At 41.3% G+C, this 24,044-nt stretch overlaps 2 protein-coding genes across 4 annotated transcripts in view; both read right to left on the bottom strand.

The window, feature by feature from the left end:
* The window catches only part of VAPB (VAMP associated protein B and C), a 33,428-nt gene extending 19,634 nt beyond the window's left edge, over positions 1-13,794 (bottom strand). For both annotated transcript variants that reach the window (XM_075166595.1, XM_075166594.1), the window contains exon 1: positions 13,463-13,794. In XM_075166595.1, the coding sequence (XP_075022696.1) occupies positions 13,463-13,520 (58 nt within the window). In that variant the 5' untranslated portion in view covers positions 13,521-13,794. The remainder of the gene's footprint in view (positions 1-13,462) is intronic.
* The window catches only part of RAB22A (RAB22A, member RAS oncogene family), a 48,867-nt gene that overhangs the window by 2,908 nt on the left and 21,915 nt on the right, over positions 1-24,044 (bottom strand). The window lies entirely within an intron of this gene.

The following is a 24,044-nucleotide window of genomic DNA, read 5'->3' as shown; positions in this document are numbered from 1 at the left end:
ATGCCTATACCCCTAAGGTGGGCTGTAGGCACAATTACAATCAGTCAGGTTGGTGCATCTGGATGGTACTTGGGTTAAAAGCAACAAGTTAACTCTGCAGTGAAGACTGACTCTTTACTGTGTGCCTAAACAGAAGCCGCACTCTTAAAAAACACATCATTTATTTCATAACATTCAAAACAAAATAATGTATTTTTGACTGCTCTTAATATTTCTAGATAAGGGAAACTTATGTTAAGGCAGAGTGCTTTCCAAATGACAATTTGCACTTCAAAAAAAAAAAGGCAACTATTTTTCTCCCGTGTTTTTAAAGATCATGAGAAAAATGCCACTGGTGTCATCCCAAGGACAAAGTTATGGGAAACTCAGGGTCTGTACATGCATCATCTGACATGGGGTTGTCATGGGAGCAAGCTGTCTAGAAGGAAGAATGTAGTAAATTAAATTTGCCAGTGAAAGTTTGGAATATTCCACAAGGGCTCGATGACTTTTTCCTGCCAGTTAGAATAAAGTCAACTTGTGTTAATGCAAACTGGGCATCTAGTGATATGCAAACTAGCAGTACTACTTAAAGAAAAGAAAACATTACCTCATATACTCATGCAACAACAAACAGTAAGAGGTATCATGGTTTTTCATAGAGTCATTTTTCAGCAGGGCTAGTTTCAAAGTACAGCTGTGGCTTTCCATCCAGGAGCTACGCATACTACCCTTCACATTTGAAGATCACAGCATTATCTCAGAATTTGCCATGCTCCATTTCCTATTCAAACACCAGTGCTGTATCAATCTTTTCTAAGAGTGCCATTCTGCAGTGTACTGCATTATAATATCCCAGAATATTTTAGTAATAATACAAAAGCCTGAGAATTAGGTCAAAAGAACATGTCAACTCTATTTAAATTTCAAGTAACTCTCCTTGCAATAAAAATTGCCCATAATTGTACCAGCAAATCCAGGCTGATAACTTTTTGATCAGCACAGTATTTGCTGTTAAGTTTCTTGCCACTCACTACTCACAGTAACCATATTACACAGCTGCATCATCTGTACCGAATCTTAATACGATTATCCTCACCTTAACCAAAATTCTGTGTTTTAGCATGGCAAATAAACAATCCTCATACACATGTTCTTTCAACGCAGCAAGAACACTGCTGTAGCACTGTTTGGCTTGTGAAAGAAGTCAGCGCAAGTATCAGCAGAGAGTAAAACACTGATGGCTTGGGCAGGAACATTCAAACCAAACAGGCACAGTCTTCTGCAGATTTGTATGTGCAAATACCACTACATCTTTGTAATTAGCTACACACATTAGTTGGGCTACAGTCCCAAGGTTGCTTTATTCCTGCATCAGTCTGTCTCACTGCTGAACAGGGAGGTGGTCCGACCTCTCATCTCCACCAACTGCTTGTGCTAGCTGCACAGCGTTCATCTGGCTGCGCCGAGAGCCGAGCCAGGGAGCTGCTCGGGCTGAAAATTAATCCACTTACAAGACAGGGAGTGAGGGAGGGGGCAGCGAGGAAGAGAAAAAGCAGAATCCGTTTTCAGCCAGATCAAGCAGCACTCAGACACTGGCACTAGGGAAACTGCATCTTTCTGCACAGCATTCTGCCAAATTAAGGCAACAAGGTCTCGTATTTAGCAGGTTAAAGCTAGCACGTCTAGGCATACACTCTGCAGTCACACTTTCCCTTGTAGAGTTGGCATAGCTGTTTAAAGTAATTAAGGCACAGGCCTAATTTTTCTGTGCTTAAATATCATGCAAATTCTCATCTGCTTCAAGCCAGGCATCCCCTAAAAAACTTTACTGAACTGGTGCTTTTCATAGCAAAAGCACTGCAGTAGCACTTGATACAATCGTAGTCGAGTCGTGTTAAACTGGCAATTGTTGATTAACAAGACTAAGAATAAATTCTCATCAAGCTGCCCATGTTATTCCCAGAATATTTTAGGTGCATTTTCATCATCTTTCCCTAAACAACAATTTTTGCCACTCCTACTCAGCACCACAGACACATAACCAACAGCAAGGTAACTGGAAACAGGCAGAAATACAGGCAGAGCTTCCAGTGAGACAACCCCTCTTCCACTTCCTTTGTGGAAAGCAGCAGAATGCAACAATAGGAGGGGAAAGACGTATTTCACCAGGGTTTAATCCCATCAATGTGTCAGATGAAAGTCATTAATCACCTGACATATTAATCAGCCATACAAAGGTAACCAAGGAATCTTTAATAAGGGAAATGGTGGAAAGCAGTAAAAGAGAAACTTAAATTGTTTTGTGGCTATTCTCAAGAGCCCAAATCCTACAAATTGATGTGTCCTGACTAGTAGATGTCCACATGGAGCAATAATTCATCCAATGAAAAAGCCACATTGACCCTGCAGGTACAAATGGAGAGGGTGAGGGTTGAACGTGATCCCCATCACACACACCATGCCAGCTCCTGCTCCCACGGCGTGAAGTGCCTCCCCACCAGCTTGGTCAGCCCCTCAAACTGGGGATGCACCTTGCCCTGCTCTAGCATGTACGAACCGACTGCAGAGTCCTAAGCAAGAGTGTATTAGCACCACCAAAAAAACCGCCACCAGCCAAGAACACAGTCATCTCACCACCTGAATATTTCAGCCTTTCTACTTATAACTTTTCTTATAATCATATCTGAGTTGTTTCTCAATTTCTTTACTATGCCTCTGACAGTACCAAGTGATTTCATTTTATTTCCACAATTTCTCCCATTTTATTTTTGGGGGTGTCTATCAGCAATAGAGAGATAGTCAAAATAAAAACACTAGCGATGAGCAAGAGGGCTCAATAACAGCTGTAGAACTTGACTTACTGTACACTTCTTTTTAAAGTTATATATAAAGTTGATAACCTCTGAAGATAAACACCAAAATGAAACAAGCTGAAATGTCAAGCAAGACATCTTGAGCTATCAGCCAGGTGCCTGTGAATCAAGAACACCCAAGATCCAATCAAACTCTCCCACCATCTTACTTGTCTTCAGACAAATCACTTAAGGGCTTGATCTTCTGCTATTAAGAGCCTTAAGAGTTGATAGCAACTCCAAAACAGAAGCAGGTTTGGACCCTTATAGTTTTCCTCTCTGTGAAGTCAGGAGAATACTTACCTAATTACAGAGAATCTTGTGAAGATTAGTGTTTTAAGAAGTACTGCATGCCAAGTTTTAATCATCATCACCATCTGGCTCTGGAGACATCCACAATTAAGTGAGCATCCGCTTTCTTTTGAAATCAAAAAAGTCGAAGAATGAGAAACGAGGAGTGCCTGAGTTGCATAAACATCTGATTTCACAAGTAGCTCACTGAGAGGACCCAACAACCCCAAATTTGGTAATTATTTTTAAGAAAAACTTAGGCCTCTCCTAATCCTTGTGTAAACCACTCATAAACCTTTCCATCTCAGCTTAGATTTTAAATGGAAGTAACTAGAAAACCCCGTCCCTGTGGAATCAGTTTCTTTACTCTTAACGCGACTATCCTCACCCGAAAGAGCCCTGGAAGCAAAGTGACATGAGGGAAGTGGTCATTTCCACTTCTGCTGTGTCAAGCAGTAGAATCCTTGATGAAAAACCTATTACAAAAATAGAAGTGCCATCCAAATCACTCCCCATGCAATAGCTGACGCAGTGGAGTAATTTTTTTTTTTTAAAAAAAGTAATCAATAAAATTATCTAAGAGGAAAAAAAAGAAGATGTAGAAAAACAAAATTACATGATCCAGATGCCAAAGTTGGAGCTAGGTTGGCAGTAAACGATTCCATTTGGATGGATTAATCAGTGTCCTTCTCTGGCCTATTTTGGCACAAGTATTTTTGCCAGAGCACACCTCATGCCTAATGGGGAAAAAAATGAGAAAAACTAAATATGAGACTGAAGACTCTTTTCAGGGTATCTATTAGTATGTAATTTTTGTCACCTTTTATTCCTCAGAGAATCATTAACAGTTTGATTTCATAGTTGTTAAGAACTGTGAGGCCACACATAAGCTTGCCAAGAGAAATGGAAGAATATGCCCTTCAAATAATTTTGGTACCAGTGTCATTTGTTTTTTCCAACTGATCTCTTCAGAGTTTTATTACACCCAAACATTACTTATAGCAATCTTCAGCAACAAAATTGCACAACATGAAATATTTTCTTACATCCTAAACTTAAAACAGTTTTCCACACACAATGCATAAACAAGAGACTGATGGCAGAGCTGGCTAGCTTTTACAGGCATATCTCTGTTTCAACTGTGCTTTCATATCCTTTTAGAACTGAATGCCAAACATATCGTATTACTTTGTTCATTCCACTCACAAATATCACATGTACCAACTCTCTCCAGGTACGAAAACAGCTCAGAAAATAATGGCATACTCTCTTTTGACAGTGGAATAGTAGCTACATCTCCTTCAATAAGCATGACGTAGTAAGACCTACTTATAATAAGACACCTAGTTATTCTACACGGCTAGAAGCCTCATTCATGGGGGTTGCTGGGCGGGTATTGAAAGGATACCGAACCAAAGCACAGACCCCCAGGGAGAAGCGGGGATGCAGCAGCAGAGAGCAGAGCGCCGCATCACGATGGCCCGATGTGCAAGCTTCCCTGGCAAAACCAGTGCTAAAGACTGAAATCACTGTAAAGTATCTCCCTGGAAGAAGCATCGTGATTTTAATCACCATCCCAAACCATTTTCTTGTACTTCTTGTGAAGTAATTTTTCCTGGTCTAATTTCATCACTAATTTCCATTTCAGATGCACATTAAATAGTAGGGAAGGAGCAACTTAACTACTCTAATTTTATGCTCATATATACTCTTCAAATAGACAAATTTGATGTGTAACTTAAATAGCAACTGAGCAAATATTTTAAGTGCAAAACTATGCATAAATTGCAAATAACAGAAGAAATGAGCAAAATTAGAGATTTTGAGATGCACAATAAGTAGCTGCTTTTCTAGTAAGTTAAAAAAAAATGAATAGGCAGTAAGAAACCAATTATAGCTCCAAACAAGGAAGGAATCCTGAATTTAGCAAGATAGATTTCTGGGGAACCACCTGAAAACTAGCCTATCAACTGTGCTTTCAGAATCAAAGGGAAAAGAAATACCAAACCACAACCAAATCAGAAATTTAGTCAGAAGCAGTGAGAAAACATAGTAAGGAAAAAAATACCTGACAGCTTATACTGTCTGGCATAGAACAAGATACAAATGTGAAGTTGCATTCTCCAAACCTAAGCTTCCATAAGCATTATCTGCACCACCGTATGATGCCAGTAAGCATAGTGTAAAAACAGGTATACAAAAAAAGAAAAGGGAAAAAAAAATAAAGCTTACTGCCATTACACCTTTGCCCTAGTCTGGTAAAAACCTAGGAAGGCCAGAAAGGAGACACTGCAAACCAAAGGAAATTATGCATACAAATATTTTGAGAAGATGCTAAATATATTGTTAATTCACATATCACAAGAAGCAGCAGTTGCAAATATAAACAGGCAACAGTGGCGGTCCAAACATGAAACTGCATACAAGAGGGCTGGACTCCTACTTGTGAGAAAAATTAGAAGCACCAGTAAGGATAAAATAACTGGTTAGATGAAAAGGAGCAGTCATGGGAAAAAACAAAAAAGTGCCATTTTTTTTTCCTTAAAGAATTACATATCATTTGACATGCTTTCTACAAGCACCACTAACTTGAATAAGATTTTAAAATTTTTTGCAAAAACATAAGATTTGGCTCCATAGTGAGCCCCACACCTACACAATTTTATAATTTGCATCTTAAGTAACTGGATCTCCAGGCAAACCTCCCCTTCTCTATTTTTTCCACCCCTCATGGAAACCAACCAAGAAAACAGGATTAAATTTAGAACGATAAAATCTTTAATCCATAGCACCATGGTAGGAGGGACTTCGTTTACAGCTCAGAGAACTAGACACTAAAGTAGTTTAGTAAAGAGATTATTATAAATACTTCATGAAAATAACGTGGGATAAAGTACTGCAGGCAGCAGCAGTACCCAATTTGTACAAATGTTTTTGAGGCCAGAAGAATTACAGTTGAAGTAAGCAATTTTCAGAACAGCTATAATACAGAAAGGATAGATCAGTCAACTCTCAGTCTGGATTGTCTTGCTAGTGTAAACACTCAATCATTTCAATCCATGTGCATCTTAATCCTGCACTGAATTAAACATGGAAATGGTGATTCGCTTTGCATACATTTTCAATGACAGCAAGATTGTGACAGCTGTTCCAGACTGATGGCACAAATCCCTCTTTATGAAAGGTTGCCTAGCAGGCCAAGTTTTAAATTCAACAACATCCCAGACATATCAGAAAATATCCTCTATGTCTCTACAGACATCTCAGTCTACAAAGCAGGTATGAAAGGATTTCTATATTGAATAAATATTGGGTCAAATGCCAAAAGAAGAGACTTGGCATGAGTTTTTCCCCTAGTTTAGATAAACTGGTATTTAAATATTCATACATGTATGTAAAATAGGCTTCCCTTCTGCCTCTGGTCATCACACAGGAAGACAATGAAAGGAGGCTTCAATGTTACTTGTGGTAGGAACTGTCACACCAGTGTCAGAGTCCCTCATTCAGAGAAGAGAGAGAGGTCTAACTGAGAAAGAGGTCCTGACCAAACCAGATCCTCACTTAAATCAGTGAGGATTTACTTGGAAGAGAAAAAAACAGCTTGCAGCAGCACAATGATAATTTTAAAGATCACATTCCCTATAAATGCAAAGATGAAATTTAAGTCTGAAACAACAGCTGTTACCACAAACAAAACTTTCATCAATAAAGCTTTCAAAGCCAACCAACTACACTGACAGCAAAAGTAAAAAGGCTGTTATTGTACCAACTATGAAATGCATTCAGTAGTTATTAGTTGTTCCCTGCAGGGAGCAAACATAAGACCAATATGGTAACAAGATAGTAGAAAATGAGTGTGACTGCAAGATGTGGGCAGAATTAGCAAAGGTCATTTGATTCCTGCATTGTCTCCAGCTAGGCAGAAAGCTATGTTTAGAGGCACTCTGAAAGCAAGAAACAAGACAAACCCTCAGTCACCCAGCTTTCTACAAAATATGCATTATAACATATGTAGAAGTTGCTCATTTCATTCAAAACTCATTTGATGCAATCAATACCTTCCAGAGGTGGGTGCATACAACAAATTAAGCTTCTTTTAAAATTGGGTATTTGTTCATAGATGTAAGCTGACCTGAGCTCATAAAGTTGGATCATTCACTATGGTGATGATGCCTTTTTTCCAGTTGAGTTTCAAAACAGATCTGACAATCTATTTAAAGGCTTGTACTCTAATTTTTACAATCCTAATTCCAAATTAGAGTGCAATTAAACAAAATTCACCCTTGTATTCAAAGGCAGCTAACCTATTTTAAAAGAAATAAAGCATTGCATGGCTACTGATTAAGTTTTTAATTTATAAAACCTGTGAAGTGAGGAAAAAAAAGGCAATAATTTCATTTCCAATGAGAAGAAACCAGCAGAAACTCCTGTGCAAATTTCTACTCCCATATTCCTCTTTTACAGGTGATAAGACATCGCACTTGGCATGCAGGGTAGCACCTGGTAAACTCAATTTGCTGCTAAGCATCTGTGTGAACCTGCATCCACTATGACACATTACCTGTGTCTTTATTTTTACATGATAGCCATGCTCCTAGGACTTAAGACAGCCACCCCTTACCTTATATTTACATACGTATTTTCAGTATAATTTGTTATCAGATATATTTTCTGAAGTGATGAATAGAGGACACATCCCATCAACCAAATCAGACTGGCAGTCTGCCATCCTGCTGAGCTTTAAATAACAAACTTGACAAAATTTTTCACGTATCATTGCAATGGTTCCATAGCTCAAAGTGAGCTGAAAATTGGTGCACAAACATGAGATTCCCAAGGAATGGGAAATTATGAATGTGTGTGTCCCATCCTTTAAAATAAAGGCAAGCAGTTCATATTAAAACCACAAAATCCCACAAAACTAAGAGAAGTAACTGCCAAATAACAGTTATTCATGCTGATTTTATCACTGCATTAGGACATTCCTTGAAACACCAATACTTTGATCCCATTAATGCTTGTTACTTCAACTGCAATTCTTAAAATCTATGCAGTACAAAATTATTCAAAAGCCCTTAACCCATAAATCACATTGGCCAAAGCCTTCAAGCAGATTGTGAAATTGTTTTAAATAGTCTTGGGAGACTTAAATACATTAATTAAATTTAACAGAAAATGGAGCTAACCTCCTTGACTGCTTCACACATCTCAAATAATTGTTATTCGGCTCTCTAACCATCCTATTCAAAGTTTCAAATTTCTGTTAGTCCCCACATGTACAATTCCTCCCCCCTTTCCCAATGGAGCTGTTAGTGTCATGTCTCCAGCGTACAGGACACCAGAGATTAAGGAAGCTCAACAGAAGCACTATCTTCAACTTATTCCACCTTTCAAAAAATGAGATGTCATGAGACACTCACAATGCATCACTATCTTGCTTTTATCTCCAGTTCCTTCCCTCCAAACACTGCTCTTTTAAAGCGAAATTAAGAGTCTATGCAAAGTGATGAAGTAATTATGAAACTAGTGGTGCACGTGAAATTAGAACAATTCAGTGAGATGCCGCAAGTCTGTACAACTATAACGAACACTTAATAGTTAGAATAAGCTATTGATTTTAGCTAAGTTGCAAGAATAGCTAAAGCATAACATGAACTGCAAATATTTCAGTGTCACCAGAAAATGACTAATTTTGTTCAATAGTTGGGCTACATACTTAGATTTTTTAGATTGAGGAAGCCTGCCTGTTATTTAAATATTATGTCCTCTTTTTAAGTGTATAGCTTGATAATCAAATTCAAATATGTAGAGAGATGTGAAGGTTTTACTTGTATTTAATGCAATAACAATGATTTTACTAGGAATCAGGCTAGACAAAGGGAAGCATGGACTAGTACATTTTCCAGCAGAAAAGCAGATCGCCATTGACACAGCAGCCTTCAAAGAGTAAAGAAATCCTAGTACTGACTGCCATTATGCTGTGAATACCAGGAGGGCTCTAATAGTTTAAAGAAAACAGCATGTAAATTTTCAGCTTAAAAGATGCATATTCATTACACTAAACAGGCAACTTCTCACAACAGTATTTCACATTCTTAAACACAGCCTGTTCCAGTGGCAATGACTAGAAATTCCTGTTTATCCAATACAGAACAGAACAAGCACAGAGTCAAATCTCCCCGAATACCTTCAGTGCAGGAGTGCTTCAATCATTACAGACAGATCATGACAGGGATGGAGATGTAATTATATAATTTAGTCGCAATGTCCGACTAAGTCCTTAACCTCTCTTCTGAGACTTGACAACTGCAGGTTCAACAAAGACTAATCTTATGTCCCAAACATTACTGAACTGTTGGATTGAAGAGCCTTAGCCTGGTATCTGATAAGAACTGGACATTCATGTCAGACACAGGAGGTTTTGCACACCTACACTGCAATGCACAGATCGGACTATAGTTTACACAGACTTACCTGAAGGAGCTCAAACTATCTTATTTGGGAGTGGCAGCCACCTAACCACGGTAATGCAAGTTATACAAGCTGCATGGGACTGTGGCTAAATACTAAATACTTCACTCACAGCGCTGCAGATATATTGTTGGACTGAGCACATCTATATGGGCCAAGGCCACACCCTTGGACTGCAGCTCTGATGTATCTCAGGGAGTCACTTGAGCCAGTGACAGCTTGGAAACAACACCGCTTGGCCTCAGGCCAGGTCTGAATCAGTACTATTAGGACTGGAGAGTATTGGCTATTCTGGTTTATTATTGTGCCCTTTGCAGAAAGCAAAGTTACACAGTGACATACTGCATACGTGCAGGTGCAAAATCACATACTGGGAACAGGAAACAGCATTTCCAATTGTCAGCAACTCACACAGTTTTGCGAGGAATTAATCCTGCATTTGGCAATACTGCTATCTGCCACTTGGGGAGCGCTGCAACGGAGTGCTGAGTCATAAGTCCAGCCTTACCTGTAGCAAACCTCTAAAAACGTTGCTGAAATGTACATCAGCCTATGCCACCTCCGTTTTTGTGTATGTCCCCTAGTAAACAACACTCCCCTGACACTCTGCATCTGCAAAGAATGCAGACGCGTTTTAAACACCTAAAAGCCCAGGAAAGTTCTAAAATAAGTTACATTCTTACAAAATGTTACTTGCTGACATTAAACAAATGATCTCTATTCCAGATGGGCACATTATGCTGAAATGACAGATCAACCTCACTGGGTAGCCATCCTGTGAAGTGCATGAGGCAGTGCTCTATAGCACAAGTGTGGCAATGTAATTAACAACTGTATCAAAACACATGTAACAAAAGGGGCCAGAATTACACCTTTGGGTAAATTTAAAATTTATAATGCCTAAAGTCAGGCCCTTGAATATTGTAACTAATTCTTGGATGTTATCTTCAAGATTTAAAAAAAAAAAAAAGAAAAAGGAAACATAAATGGAAATGTTGTCATGTATAACAACAATGGTCTTTTTCACCATTCATTACCAATAAAGTCTGAACAATAAACCTTTAGTTCGATGCTTTCTCACCTAGGCTGCAAGTTTACGCCAACCAAGAAGTGGAGGAAGTCACTGGCAAGACAGTAAAGCTCCTATTTCACATGGCATCAAAGACCAGGGCAAGGAAATGGGCATCTCCAGCCACATAATAATGGTGGGCAGAGGAGTGTCCTGCCTCCCACCATTCGCAGCTGCATTTCAGCACAGCACATGCTGATGCTATTTTGGAGCATGTGTGTTATGGTGTAGGAGATGCAAGGCGGGGAAGAAAGACAATCCTACTCATGTTCACAGGCTGTGAAAAATTCTAGCATGAAAAACTCCTTTGATATTTTTGTAAACAAGTAACAAACACAGTATTTTGAAACAGAGCGCCAAACGAATTTAGAAGATTCACTGCAAACCAAGGGGCTGCAAAAGCTTCTTGAAAAAAGTCTTCAAATCTTTTACAAGCAAAAGTGCTGGCTAAGAGAGAGATGTCTGCAACCCCATAGTGACTGGGACACGTTATAGAAGAAATCCTCACTTTGGTATCTTACTCCCCGCATCTTTTTGCAAACATCATACCTCCCTCTAGATTTCATATTTAAGAGCTATACAGAGCACTTCAACATCATCAGAGCTATTTTCTGCTTTTTCTACCTGTCTGCATTTTGACGAAGACCTTTATCCATTTCCAGTGTTTATGAAACCTGGTTTACAGTCCTACCTCATTGACATTGCTGCCCTACATTAAGCACCAGTCAGATCTTTCAGCGCACACCAGTGAGGAAGTACAACCATGCAGTTCGCAGCACTACTGACCTCTGTCAGTTTGCATCCACTCGTACGGTGCAAAGCAACGCTCTGGAAATAAATGCAACTATTTACAAAGGTGAGAAAATCATTCCTGCCATATTACCAGGCAATATGCCATCACAAAACCAGTAGGACAAGAAACACTTAGAGTAGAATTTACTTCATGAATACTTCAAATTGGCCTGTCCCAAACAAAGGACAGCGGTCAGCACCGCTTGTTAGAACGGACTGTAAGACAGAATTTATTGCCAAGGCATATGAATGCTATCCATAGCATTAAGTCTGTTTGAACACTAATGTTTAAGCATACTTTCAAACTAAGCCAGTTATTAGCTGCAGTTAGTCAAGCAACATTTTACGTTGTAAGAATATGTTGCTGGCTAAAGACTTGGCAACCAAAATCTATACAGTTAGTTGATTTAACTTCAACGGTTACTGATTATTTAGCCTAGAACCTCAACTGAAGGACAGGCAGCCTTACAAGTTATCTTTATTTGAACAAAAAACAGAGTTTGGCTGGGTTTATACCTACCTGTGATGAAGGGGGGGGCGGGGGGGAACCACAACCCTAAATCACAATTATGTCTCATTAGCAAGTCAGTGCCAATTAAGGCCCCACTTTTTGCCCGAGTTTGGATTCATTTGCTTGTTGAAAGCAATATTACTCAGAAGAAGAGCTGATGTTCATCTCATCATACTTAACACAACAAATGTTAAAACAACAATAGTTTCCTTCTCAAGCATGTTTGATACTGCTGCCATAACAACATGCAAATACTTCAGCTTGCAACAAAGATATATTCATTCCACCCAGTGTTTATTACCATGCTTTTTGATAAGCCCGCTTTTCATTATTACTTCTAATATATTTACTAATAAAAACAGGTAAAAACTTCCCCTACATTTGAAAATGTACCTGAAAGCTTTTTAAAGGAGTATTATTTTTACCAGAAAACAGTAAGTAAATCACTATTTTTTAAAAAAGCATATTTGCCAGATATTCAAATGAAGCTATCAAGCACCTCTGACTCTGGTAGCATAAATAAACTTGCTGAATGCTTATTTGTAATCCCAGAATATTGTATTACAGTAGTGCTATCTGTCGGGCTACAAGACAGGAATTTCAATGCTAGTGAAAATTCAAACCCATTCAAGATTTTTATTTAAAGAAAGGATGGATTTTCACGCAGGCAGAGTATTCACGATTGATTTATCTAAATGGCTTGTCAAATTATTATTAAAATATGAAAAAGCCAGGAAACGCTGCCCAGCACCTGGCCAGAGGCCCTGTGTTTTCTGTCAAAGCCCGGCGGAGCCCCACGCGTTCGGGTGCCCCACGCCCCGGCTGCGTGACAGCTCGGGGAGGACTCGCCTCCCCCCGCCTCAGGGCCGGGGGGCTCGGAGCCGCCGAGCGCCTGAAAAAAACAGCCCCTTCCCCTGCCACTGCACCTCCGCCGAGACCGAGGGCTCCTCCCGCCGCCTCGGACATTCCCCGCTCCCGGGCGGCCCCGCGGGGCTCGGGCGCTACCCGCAGCCCCCGGCCCGCGCTGCCCACGCCCTGCGGGCGCGGCTGCCCCTCCGCCGCGGCGGGGGAAGGTCACCCGGGGGGAGACGCGGCCTTTCCCGGGGCCAGCCGGGGCGCGCTGCCCCGCCGCCGGCCGGAGAAGGCGGCGGCCGGGACCCCCCCGCGCGCTCTCCCCTCAGGCCGCCCTCGGCCCTGCAGCAGCCGCCCGCGGCGCGGGTGGGGGCGGGCGGCGCAGCCGCGGCGGGGGCAGGCCCGGCGGGGACCCCCGCTCCCCGCTGCGGCTCCACGGGCCCGGGGAGGCGCTTCCTCGCCCCGCGGCAGGCGGGAGACGCCCGGCTGGGCAGGGGGGCGGCGGCGCTGAAGGACATTTTAGCGGCTGGTGCCCAGCCCCGGCCCCCGGAAAATGGCTGCCGCTGGAGCGAGGCCTGAGAGCGGCCGCGCCGCCGGCCCGGCGCGGGGAGGCGGCGGGGGGCAGCGGCGGCCGCCTCGTACCTTTGAATTTGAGCTCGTGCTGCGGTTCGAGGCTGAGGACCTGCTCCGCTTTCGCCATGTTCCTCCTCCTCGGCGGTGGCGGCACCAGGCGGAGAGAGGAAGGGACGGGGAGGGAGGGGAAGGAAGGGGGGAAGGAGGGGAGGAGGGAGGGCAGGCAGGCAGGCGGGGGGAGGCGCGCCCGGCTGGTTTATTCACCCCCCCGCCAAGCGGCCCTGGAGCGGCGAAGGGAGAGGCGCTGCGGGCGGCGGAGCGGAGCGGGGACGGGCCGGGGAGGGCGGGCGGCGGCTCGGCAGCTCCCAGCGCGCACGCTGCCCTGGCAGGGACGCGGGGAGAGGGCGGGAGGCGGGACGGAGGCGGGATGATGCAGCACGGAGGGGCCCAGAGAGAGGCTGCGGCTGACGTCTGCCGCCGGCACTGCCGCCCGCCTCCCGCCGCCCGCCTCCCGCCGCGGCTGAGGGGCCCGGCCCGGCAGCCCCGCGGCTCCCCCCGGCGCGGCCCGCCCTGGCTGCCGACAGGGGCAGGGCGGGGGCTGAGCGGTGGGGAGGCTCCTCACCGCTCTTTTGGCTCGAGCTACCTCCCTACAGCTGTAACGTTACGGGGGAGAAAGAGGTCTAATTAATAACATTAATGAAGTTTAACCGTCACTGAAAATCATGATTTGTAATAAATGCCTTATTATCAAGCAGCAGCCTGTTACTTCAGGCCTCGATTCCGTAAACCGCGGTCCGCACCGCCTCAGGGCTGGCACCGGCCTGCCCGCGGCGGGCAAGGCGCAGCCCCTCCCTGCCGAGGCAGCCCGTGGCGGCCGCGCCCCTCCGGCCGCTCGCCGGGCCCTGCGGGGCTGGCCGCCCCCAGCGCCGCCGGGGACCTTTCGGCTGGCGAAGGGAAACGCGTCCAGAGCAAGGAGGGTCTCCTGCGGCGTCGAAGAGCCGCTCTGTACAGAATGACATCCTAAGGCAATCATGTCATGACTGCAGGGCTGAAGAACGGAGCATTACAGCACCAGGAAAATTCCGGTAACTGTCATCAAGCTACAGGAAAGACTAACTTTTTAACAAATAAAACCAGACTTTGAGGTCATCTTAGTGATTTTAAGACATTCCCCCCTCCCCTCCTTAAGTAAACTGTAACCAAAGTTTTATGTTGTTTCATTTAGGGGTTTTTTTGTTGTTGTTTTGCTTTTTTCGTTGTTGTTTAATTTCCCTCCCCTACTCCAAATAGCATGATTGAATATATTTTTAAGATTTACAGGTTGTTCTAATATGAACTATTGCTTTATTGATAGCCTTAGGCCAGTGTAGTTATAATAGCACTATGCCTTTTTCTTTTTTTTTTTTTCCCCTCCCTTCTCCTTAGGTTGTATTAAACATTCTAAAAGTTCATAAGAATTTATAAAGCATTGCTGTAACCCATCAAATTCAGCAGGGGGTAACAATGAAGCAGGAGTTTGGGACACCCATGTTATCAGCAGCAACATGCTGGTCTTAAAAACTAGTAATTTATATACACCAAAAATTATTAATTAGGCAACTGGACTTGAGACATCCAGGACTTCAGGAGGAGATACTATTTGCAGAGATAAAAAGCAAGTGTATTGACATCGATCAACTTCCAAAAAATAGCAACTCAAAGCATACAGTTACGTTAAATCCTAATCAGGGCTCATTAGCAAACAGGTAAGAGGTGAATAATAATATGGTAATAGTAAAATATTGTGAAAATTCATTTTATCACACCAATACAATCTGTGTGATGCAGTGTACCTCACCTCCACACAAGTTCTTTGCATCATGAATGTTGTTTTACTTCATAATTGCCAAAAATACATAAGGCAGCTAAAAATATCTGGAAGTAGTAAGAGGGTTGTTCTCATTTCTGGCAGTAAATGCAATGGCAAATGACGGATGTATATGGTAAAATTAACACCACTAAACGGGATGATGGCATTCAATGCTCTAAGCACATCTGCAGTATTTATACCACATCTCAACACTTCAGCTGCTCTTGTCCATGATAATCCCTGTTTTTCAGCTCGTCCGCTTAACCACCTCTGATCCCGTTTCGTCCTTTGTTTTTCTTCTGAGATGTCTTTCTTTCCATGCCAAAACAAACCAAACCCATATATGTGTTTAGTATAACTCTTGGTTTTGCATAATGCAAGTGCAACCTGCTAACTCCTCCTGGCCAATACAGCAGGACTAATTTTTAGAAGCTTCAGCAATGTACAGCAACATGCTCAAATAACGTACTGCTGTTCTTCCTTAAATTCCTTCTCTGTTGGAGAAAAGATGGTCACATGTCATAAAGGGGTGCATTGTCTTTTCCAGGTCCCTGCTATTCTTCTTTGCTTAGTTAATTAGATTTGGAGCCTAGGATGTTCTTAGCTTATTACTTTTTGCTACTTGTGGGGGTTTAATTTATAGCATAAACTACGGTTTATATCGTAACATTTTACTAGGTATCAAATCAGGAAAGAACTGAGTTCATTTATGCTTTGGAGTAGAGCTTTCTTTGGTTGATATTCTGGAAAGGTTATCTTCTTTCATGTAATCTCTTAGGTTTTATTTTTACAAACAGATTCTCTCATTGAGCTAGGCATTCTCAGTCCACTAATTAGTAGAAAAGACAAGCTTTATACATATCTGCAAGTTAACTGGAAACTAACGGTGAGGAACAAGACAGAGGAAACTTTATACAACATACAGTCATACATAATAAAAAACCCTAAACAACTGTTCAGTGTGTTGCATAACGACGCGAGACAGAGACTTCTTCAATATGAAGCAGGAATCATGTCTGTCTTTATTTGCTTGTTAGTAAAGTATTTATAATCAACTCGCGACCTTCGAGTACATTTTTGGTCTTTGTCCAAAGCATAATTACAGAAAAACAGGATCTTAAAACAGGATACAAGATAAAGCCAGATTATATTCTAAATATATTACAAGCTCTATAATTAGCAAAATGTTCCTCCAAATTACGCTCCACCTTCTTTAATGATATTCTATTCCTTATTTATTGTTTCCTACTTATCGCCAAGCTCCTTATTCTTTGTACACAACTTTTCCGAAAGTCATAACTCAGCTTAATTACTGGATTTTGCCAAACCGTAACTTTTCCATAAGTCATAATTCAGCTTAATCACTAGACTTTGCCAAATCCTTATCTACCACGTTGTAACATCGTTCAGTCATTTTACTTAATTGCAGAAAATCCCACAACTCCCCTTTTTTGTTTTATAAAGGCTCTATTTGCTATATTCTGTAATATTCCTATAGCACACTGAATCAAACATGGAAAAATAATGAGTACAATTACGACAATTAAAATTATTATCAATACCCACTTCAAAATCATTCTCCACCACGATCCGACATTAAGGGAAACTAGCCAATTATCAAAAGGATTTCTTTCTTCCATTAACTTCCCCAATCCATCCTGGAGTTCTCTTAATTTACTCTGTATAGATTGAGATTTGTCTGTCAAATTAAAACAACACATCCCAGCAAACTCTTCACAACCATGACCATGGGCTAAAAGCAAAAAGTCAATTGCCGCCCTATTTTGCAAGGTTGCCTTTCGAATACTGTCGAATTCTGTGGCCATATCATAAAGAATTAAAGAAGTGCGATTGAATTGTTTTCCTGACCAACACATTAAGTTCCTTGCTACCTTTCCCAAATGCATTAAGGCCAAGGGAGGCAAGAATAAGGACATTGTCGTCAGAGTAGACTGTCCCCAAATTAGGACATCATCTGTACAATTCTCCAATAACGGTGTGGTAGATCGCTTTTGTCTATGACCACTCTGTCCCTGTGCTTGGTATAACATCTGCAATTGCTGCAAATGTTGTTTTTTTGGCAACAATAACGTCAATTTTCCGATCATACATGGCCCTCCAAATGACAATGGGGGAACCCCGGGCCAAGCTCTATCTCCACAGATCAAAAAATACCCAGGAGGCAAAGCGTATGCTTTGGTTCGGTTATAAGGTATATCTTGCATCGTATGATTGCAAAAACTCTCATTTAGATATTGTAATTGTTGAGGTGAAACATTGGTGGGCAGATCATTACTACTCAGGGAACTAAATTTGACACATCCATTGTTGGGAAATGTTCCAAGCAAATCTAACTCTTGAGGAGGCAACATTGCCTTCTTCAAATTCTTAATTAAGAATGCATTAACTGTAGTATTAATTGCCCAGCTCATAACATTAGACATTTGCTGTATAATTGACATATTTACAGACCCCTGGATCCAGTCAGTAAAATCTGATATATTCACATAAGCAAACCCGATCAAGCAGGTCCGGAATGGATTTCCTACTTGCTTTAATGAAAGACAGAAGTCATTCGTATCTGTCGCTTGAGCCCATCTTATCCAAACATTGTCCTGATTCTGCATTTCAGCCAATTCCACTGGTACTGCATGAGCTCTTCCAAGGGTCAAGAAGCTTGCAAAGAGGATAAGGCAGCAACTGTAGGTCGAATCCATTTTGCAGGCAACCATTTAGGTCCAATATCTGTTAAAACACAAGCATACCCTCTTCCCCAGGTTAATAGTTCAGCAGGTCCCCGCCATTGATTAGTTCGGGCGTCATACCACAATACTGGAGGCCTGATTCGAAGTTCCTGTTTTTCCTGTTGTGACATGATGTGGATGTAAACAGGGGGATATTTATCTGAAAAATTCAACCAATTTATAACGTACAACGCCTTTAAAAGTACTAATTCCGGAGACATAAATTCAGAATAATGTTTTTGAATTTGCTGTTTTAAATAATGATGCGCCCGTTCCACAATAGCTTGACCAGTAGAGTTTCCTGGTACTCCTGTAACATGCTCAATTCCCCATTCTTTTAAAAATTGTTGGGTACTAGCGGCAATATAAGCAGAGCCATTATCTGTTTTTATACATCGAGGAACACCCATTACGGCAAAACATTGCAACCAATGGCGACGAGCGGCAACAGCATTAGCTTTTCTTTGAGCAGTTGCCCAAATCATGTGCGAAAAGGTATCCACAGTTACATGTATGTGTTGCAAATTTTTAAAACTCTTAAAAAATGTAATATCAGTTTGCCAGAGCTCTAATGCCTTAAGACCACGAGGATTAACCCCATGTGGTAAACTTGCTGGCAAAGGAGCACAATGAGGACATGCCGCAATAATATTGCGGGCCTGATTAAGGGTTATTTTAAATTGTTTGGCTAATGCTTTTGCGGACTGATGATAAAATGAATGTGATAATCGTGCTTGTTGATGAACATGAGGCACTACTACAGTAGCAGGAGAAACAAGGGTATCAATCCTATGGTTGCCTTCAAACAGGCCTTCTCTAAACGGGGTATGACTTCGAATATGTGATACATAATATGGATATACACGTGCATTTAATAAATAAAGAAGTTTATACAATAATTCCTTTAATTGAATATTCTGTACCTCTTTAACAAATGATCTTTCTAAACGTTGTACAATTCCTACAACATAAAGAGAGTCACTAACTAGGTTGATAGCTATGTTAGAAAAGGTAAAAAATACTTGTACCACTGCTTGCAGTTCTAACAATTGTGCGGAACCATTACCATAAAAAAGCTGATCATGCCATTGCTGGTTATAGTACCATGTAAAACCATATTTTCCTGTTCTGGAACTAGCGTCTGTATAAACAGTAAGACCAGCTACAGGGGTAACAGATAACATTACGTCTGGCTCCAAGCAAAGTGTTGTGGAAAACAACTGGTGTTTCGGATAATGATTAGACAAAATTCCCTTAAAGTCGTAAGTAGCTAATGCGAATTCAGTTATGGTTTGAAACATTTGTTGTATCTGCATATCTGTGTACGGTAAATAAATGACTTGAGGGTCAATCCCACTTATGTCTATGACCCTTTGACGAGTAGAATAAATTAAGTTAGATATCGCTACAATCCGTGGAATAATTGTTTGTTTTTGTGTTATAGACGGATATTTCCATTCGATAACATTCATAGGGTCCAACTGGTGTGGAAGCCATTGAAAAATTAAGGCAGCTAAATATTTTTCAGTGTTGAGTATTGCTACAAAAAGGGGTATATTTTGAACAATGCGATTCGCATATCCTCGCGTAATTTTATTAGCAATAGTTTTAAGAGCGTTCTGCTGCAATTTGTCAAGTTTTCGAGGGGCATTCGCCCCCCCTCCTCCTTTCAGCAGGTGCACCAATGGAGCAATATCCTCATTGGAAATTCCACAATAGGAGCGAAGCCATTGAATATCTCCTAATACCTTTTGAACATCTTGTAATGTAGAAATATTGAGATTAATCACAAGTTTTTGAGGCTTAACCTGTAATTGTGTAACTTTAAATCCTAAATAAGAATAAGGTGAATGTTTTTGAATTTTATCAGGCGCCACTATTAAACCAGCGGCATTTAATGCCTGATGAAGGAAATCGATAAAATTAGAATCAAGGTTTTCCGCTGCACAAAGAATATCATCCATATAATGATAAATAATACAATTCGGAAAAGTAAAACGAATAGGTTGTAAAGCGGCAGCTACGTAATACTGACAAATGGTAGGAGAGTTTTTCATTCCTTGCGGCAATACTCGCCACTGATATCGTTTATAAGGTGCTTGTTTATTTATAGTTGGCACCGAAAAGGCAAATTTTTCTTTATCTTGTTCAGCCAATGGTATCGTGAAAAAACAATCTTTTAAATCAATTACTAAAATTTCCCATTGAGCAGGAAGCATAGTTGGAGTTGGTAGACCAGGCTGCAAAGGCCCCATTGTTTCCATGACAGCATTAACAGCTCTTAAATCCTGTAAAAGTCGCCATTTTCCTGATTTCTTTTTTATAACAAAAACAGGAGTATTCCATGGACTAAATGATTCCTCTAAATGACCTAATTTCAACTGTTCCTCTACCAAGGTCTGCAAATGCGACAGTTTCTCAAGTGTTAGCGGCCACTGCTCTACCCAAACAGGAGCAGTTTGCTTCCATTTTAAAGGTATTGGGTCCGTCAACTGTCGCTGTGCAGTGACCGCTAAGTAAAAGGCGATGTCTGTAACACAACTCCCCATTGCGTTAAACAGTCCCTGCCTAGCAATGCGATTTCTGTTTGCATAACATAAGGTCGGACTTTTGCAGATAGGTGGGGTTCATTTGTCTTACACATAGTCACATACTGAGTACTAAGCATTGTAGATTGTTTTCCTCCTATTCCCTGAATCATGGCACTAATTTCTTGTAGAGGCCAAGTAGTTGGCCATACCTTTTTTGGAACAATTGTAATATCAGCACCTGTATCTAATAACATCAACAATGTAAAAGTAAAACCATCATTTTGCTTAAGTTCTACTTCAATTGTAGGTCTGTTTTTCAGGATAGGTATAGAAAAATATACAGAAGGATCATTAGTTGATCCAAATCCACTTGCCCCTCTTATTCTTTCTTCCTTATTGGGCACCATTGCCTGGAATGGAATTAACTGTGCTATTTCTGTTCCTTTTTCTATCGTTATGGGTGGATACAATGCTTTAATCATAATCTTAATTGTCCCGGTATAATCTGAATCAATAAGACCTGGGAGAACAAAAATTCCCAAACGAGAAGCAGATGATCGTCCGATTATCAAAGCACTGAGCCCATATCCCAGCGGTCCCTTTTCCGTAGAATCTACCACCTGTACCATATCATTTAATAATTGAACAGTATTAGCAACCCTAATATCTACTCCGGCGCTTCCGGCAGTTTTCCCCCGGAGACGGTCCAAGCATCCATTGAACTGGGTACCCAAGCATAGGGAATCCGCTGGTTTTTCTTGGAGGTATTTAGTGTCATAGCGCCCCTCTGGTTGGCGCTCATTATCATGTTTCCCGACTGCAAAAGCTGCCCCTGTTTAGTAAATCGCGCACGGCATTCCTCTACAACATGTCCTTGTCGCTGACACCGCGTACAATATTTGCTTCCTGAATTATTTTGAGATTTCTTGGGACAAGTCTTTTTAAAATGTCCTTTTTGTCCACATAAAAAACAAATTCCCAAGCGTTGCCGAGTATTTCTAGGTTGTAAAACAGGTTGAAGGGCAGCGGCCAAAGCTTTAGCTTGTGCCTGGGCATATACTACAGCCCTATCTTGTTCTGCTACTAGATCTGCCCTAGCACAGGCTTCCATCATTTGTACTAGCCCAGCCGTTTTTGGTAACGTTGAAAGTATTCGCTTACACACATCATTAGCATTTTGTACAGCCAGATCAAGCATTACAGCTGACTTTGCTTCGGTCGATAAGTTTGGTGATTTCTCTATTGCAGTTCTCAACCTATCCAAAAATGTAGAAAAAGATTCCGATGGCAGTTGCAGTATTTTAACATAAGGTGGGGATGCGGTCGCAGAAACCTGTAGTGCTTTTAATGCGACGGCAGCAAGAGATTGAGATTGCTGTAATATTCGTCGATCTAACCGAGCTTGTGCCCTAGGATGCACAAAAGCTCCTTGTCCCATCAACATATCGATTGTCGCAAATTTCAATGGGTCCCCATCTTGCAAGTCCAAATTTTTCATTACTGCAAGTTCACAACGTTTTCTCCAATCATCTTTAAAAACTAATTTTTGCATGGGTGACAAAATTAACGATACCAACGTTTCTATATCAAAAGGAGTGAGAATATTTTGCGAAAATACCACATCAATCAAGTTTCTTACATATGTATTATCCAAACCATATTGCATTATTGCTTTTTGCAGTCGATCTAATAACTGCCAATCGAACTGCTGCCATTCTCGCACCTCCGCTCCTGCAGCGTTATGATGAAGGTGCACAGGAAAAGCCTTTAATGGACCTAAGAATTCGCCTTCAATAGCTGCATCCCGTATTATTCCATGCCATTTCTGACCAGCGTCCACAGTCTGTGTTTTTTCGTCTTGCATACTTGCACTCTTAAAACCTGTTACTGATTGTCGTTGCAGTTGTTGATATAGATTCTGTAACAGTCCTGATTGTTGTCTCATCACCTCCTGCAGCCTCGTACCCAACTGCCCGAGAGCAATTTTTTGCCTATCACCTTCTAACTGTAATGCAGAAGCTTGCCTTTTTAATTCCTCCTCCTCACGCTTTATCTGCTGGAGTTCCTCTAACGGCGAATTTTCTTGCTCCATTATTTCATTTTCACTGATTGGAGGTGCAGTAAGGGCTGCAGACTCCATACCCGCCTCTGCACCAGTTTCTTCAGGGGAAAAATAATCAGGCGGCAATGGGATTTCAAAAATAGACTTAGCATCTCTTACATTTGCTGGCAGAACCACAGGATCAGGTGAAGAAATAGAAGCCTGCTCACTCTTTTTGGCTTTTTCTCGGAATGAATATCCTAATGCTTGTTCTGCAGCCTCCATAATTTCAGACTCAACGCGAGTCTTTTTCATCAACTGATTTATTAAATACCATACATGACTAAGGGTTACTGCTTCCTTATTTCCAACTTGCACGGATTCCCATAGATCCTTTCCTAAAGCCTGCCAGCAGTCTTCCTTAAAAACCTCATCCATCGTTGTTAAAATGTTCCTTCTCTGTCCCCATTGCAACAAGTCCAAAGCTCCCTTTTCCTTCAGAGCTATTTCATGCTTCTCTGCCAGAGATAACAATATAGCTAAAACAGCTTTCACTTCTACTGATACAGTAGATCCCATTATGAAGCAAGCCGCTCACCTGGTACCAGTCAGTTTCCGGCGGCGCCCGTCGTTATCCCAGCCGTCTTATGACTAAGGCTGACTCAAAATATTCATAGTACAGTTTTCATTCTCCAACGTCGAATCACGTCGGGGTCACCAATTGTTGCATAACGACGCGAGACAGAGACTTCTTCAATATGAAGCAGGAATCATGTCTGTCTTTATTTGCTTGTTAGTAAAGTATTTATAATCAACTCGCGACCTTCGAGTACATTTTTGGTCTTTGTCCAAAGCATAATTACAGAAAAACAGGATCTTAAAACAGGATACAAGATAAAGCCAGATTATATTCTAAATATATTACAAGCTCTATAATTAGCAAAATGTTCCTCCAAATTACGCTCCACCTTCTTTAATGATATTCTATTCCTTATTTATTGTTTCCTACTTATCGCCAAGCTCCTTATTCTTTGTACACAACTTTTCCGAAAGTCATAACTCAGCTTAATTACTGGATTTTGCCAAACCGTAACTTTTCCATAAGTCATAATTCAGCTTAATCACTAGACTTTGCCAAATCCTTATCTACCACGTTGTAACATCGTTCAGTCATTTTACTTAATTGCAGAAAATCCCACATCAGTGTTGCTGCCCAGACCTTCCCAAGTTCTACTTTTCCTGAAAGAAGTACAAAGTACACCCTTAAGCATTTGATGATCCACATCTTAAAAGGTTTGCCAAGTTGTATCATCCTACCGCAACTGGCAGCTCTGAACTTACCTGCTTGTATTTGAAGGACTCGCCCACATTTTCATCCAGGCTGAAGTTTTTATAAAGCACAGCATTGTTTACTCTAAGTTGAAAATTTATGAAGTCTAATGAATGTAGGTTGCCAGGTTTCTGTAATATGTAAATAATGTGCGTA

The sequence above is a fragment of the Calonectris borealis genome, chromosome 17 (assembly GCF_964195595.1).
Source record: "Calonectris borealis chromosome 17, bCalBor7.hap1.2, whole genome shotgun sequence".
NCBI lineage: Eukaryota > Metazoa > Chordata > Aves > Procellariiformes > Procellariidae > Calonectris > Calonectris borealis.
The sequence above is the reverse complement of the archived record's forward strand: the minus strand, read 5'-3'. Positions and strand labels throughout refer to the sequence as shown.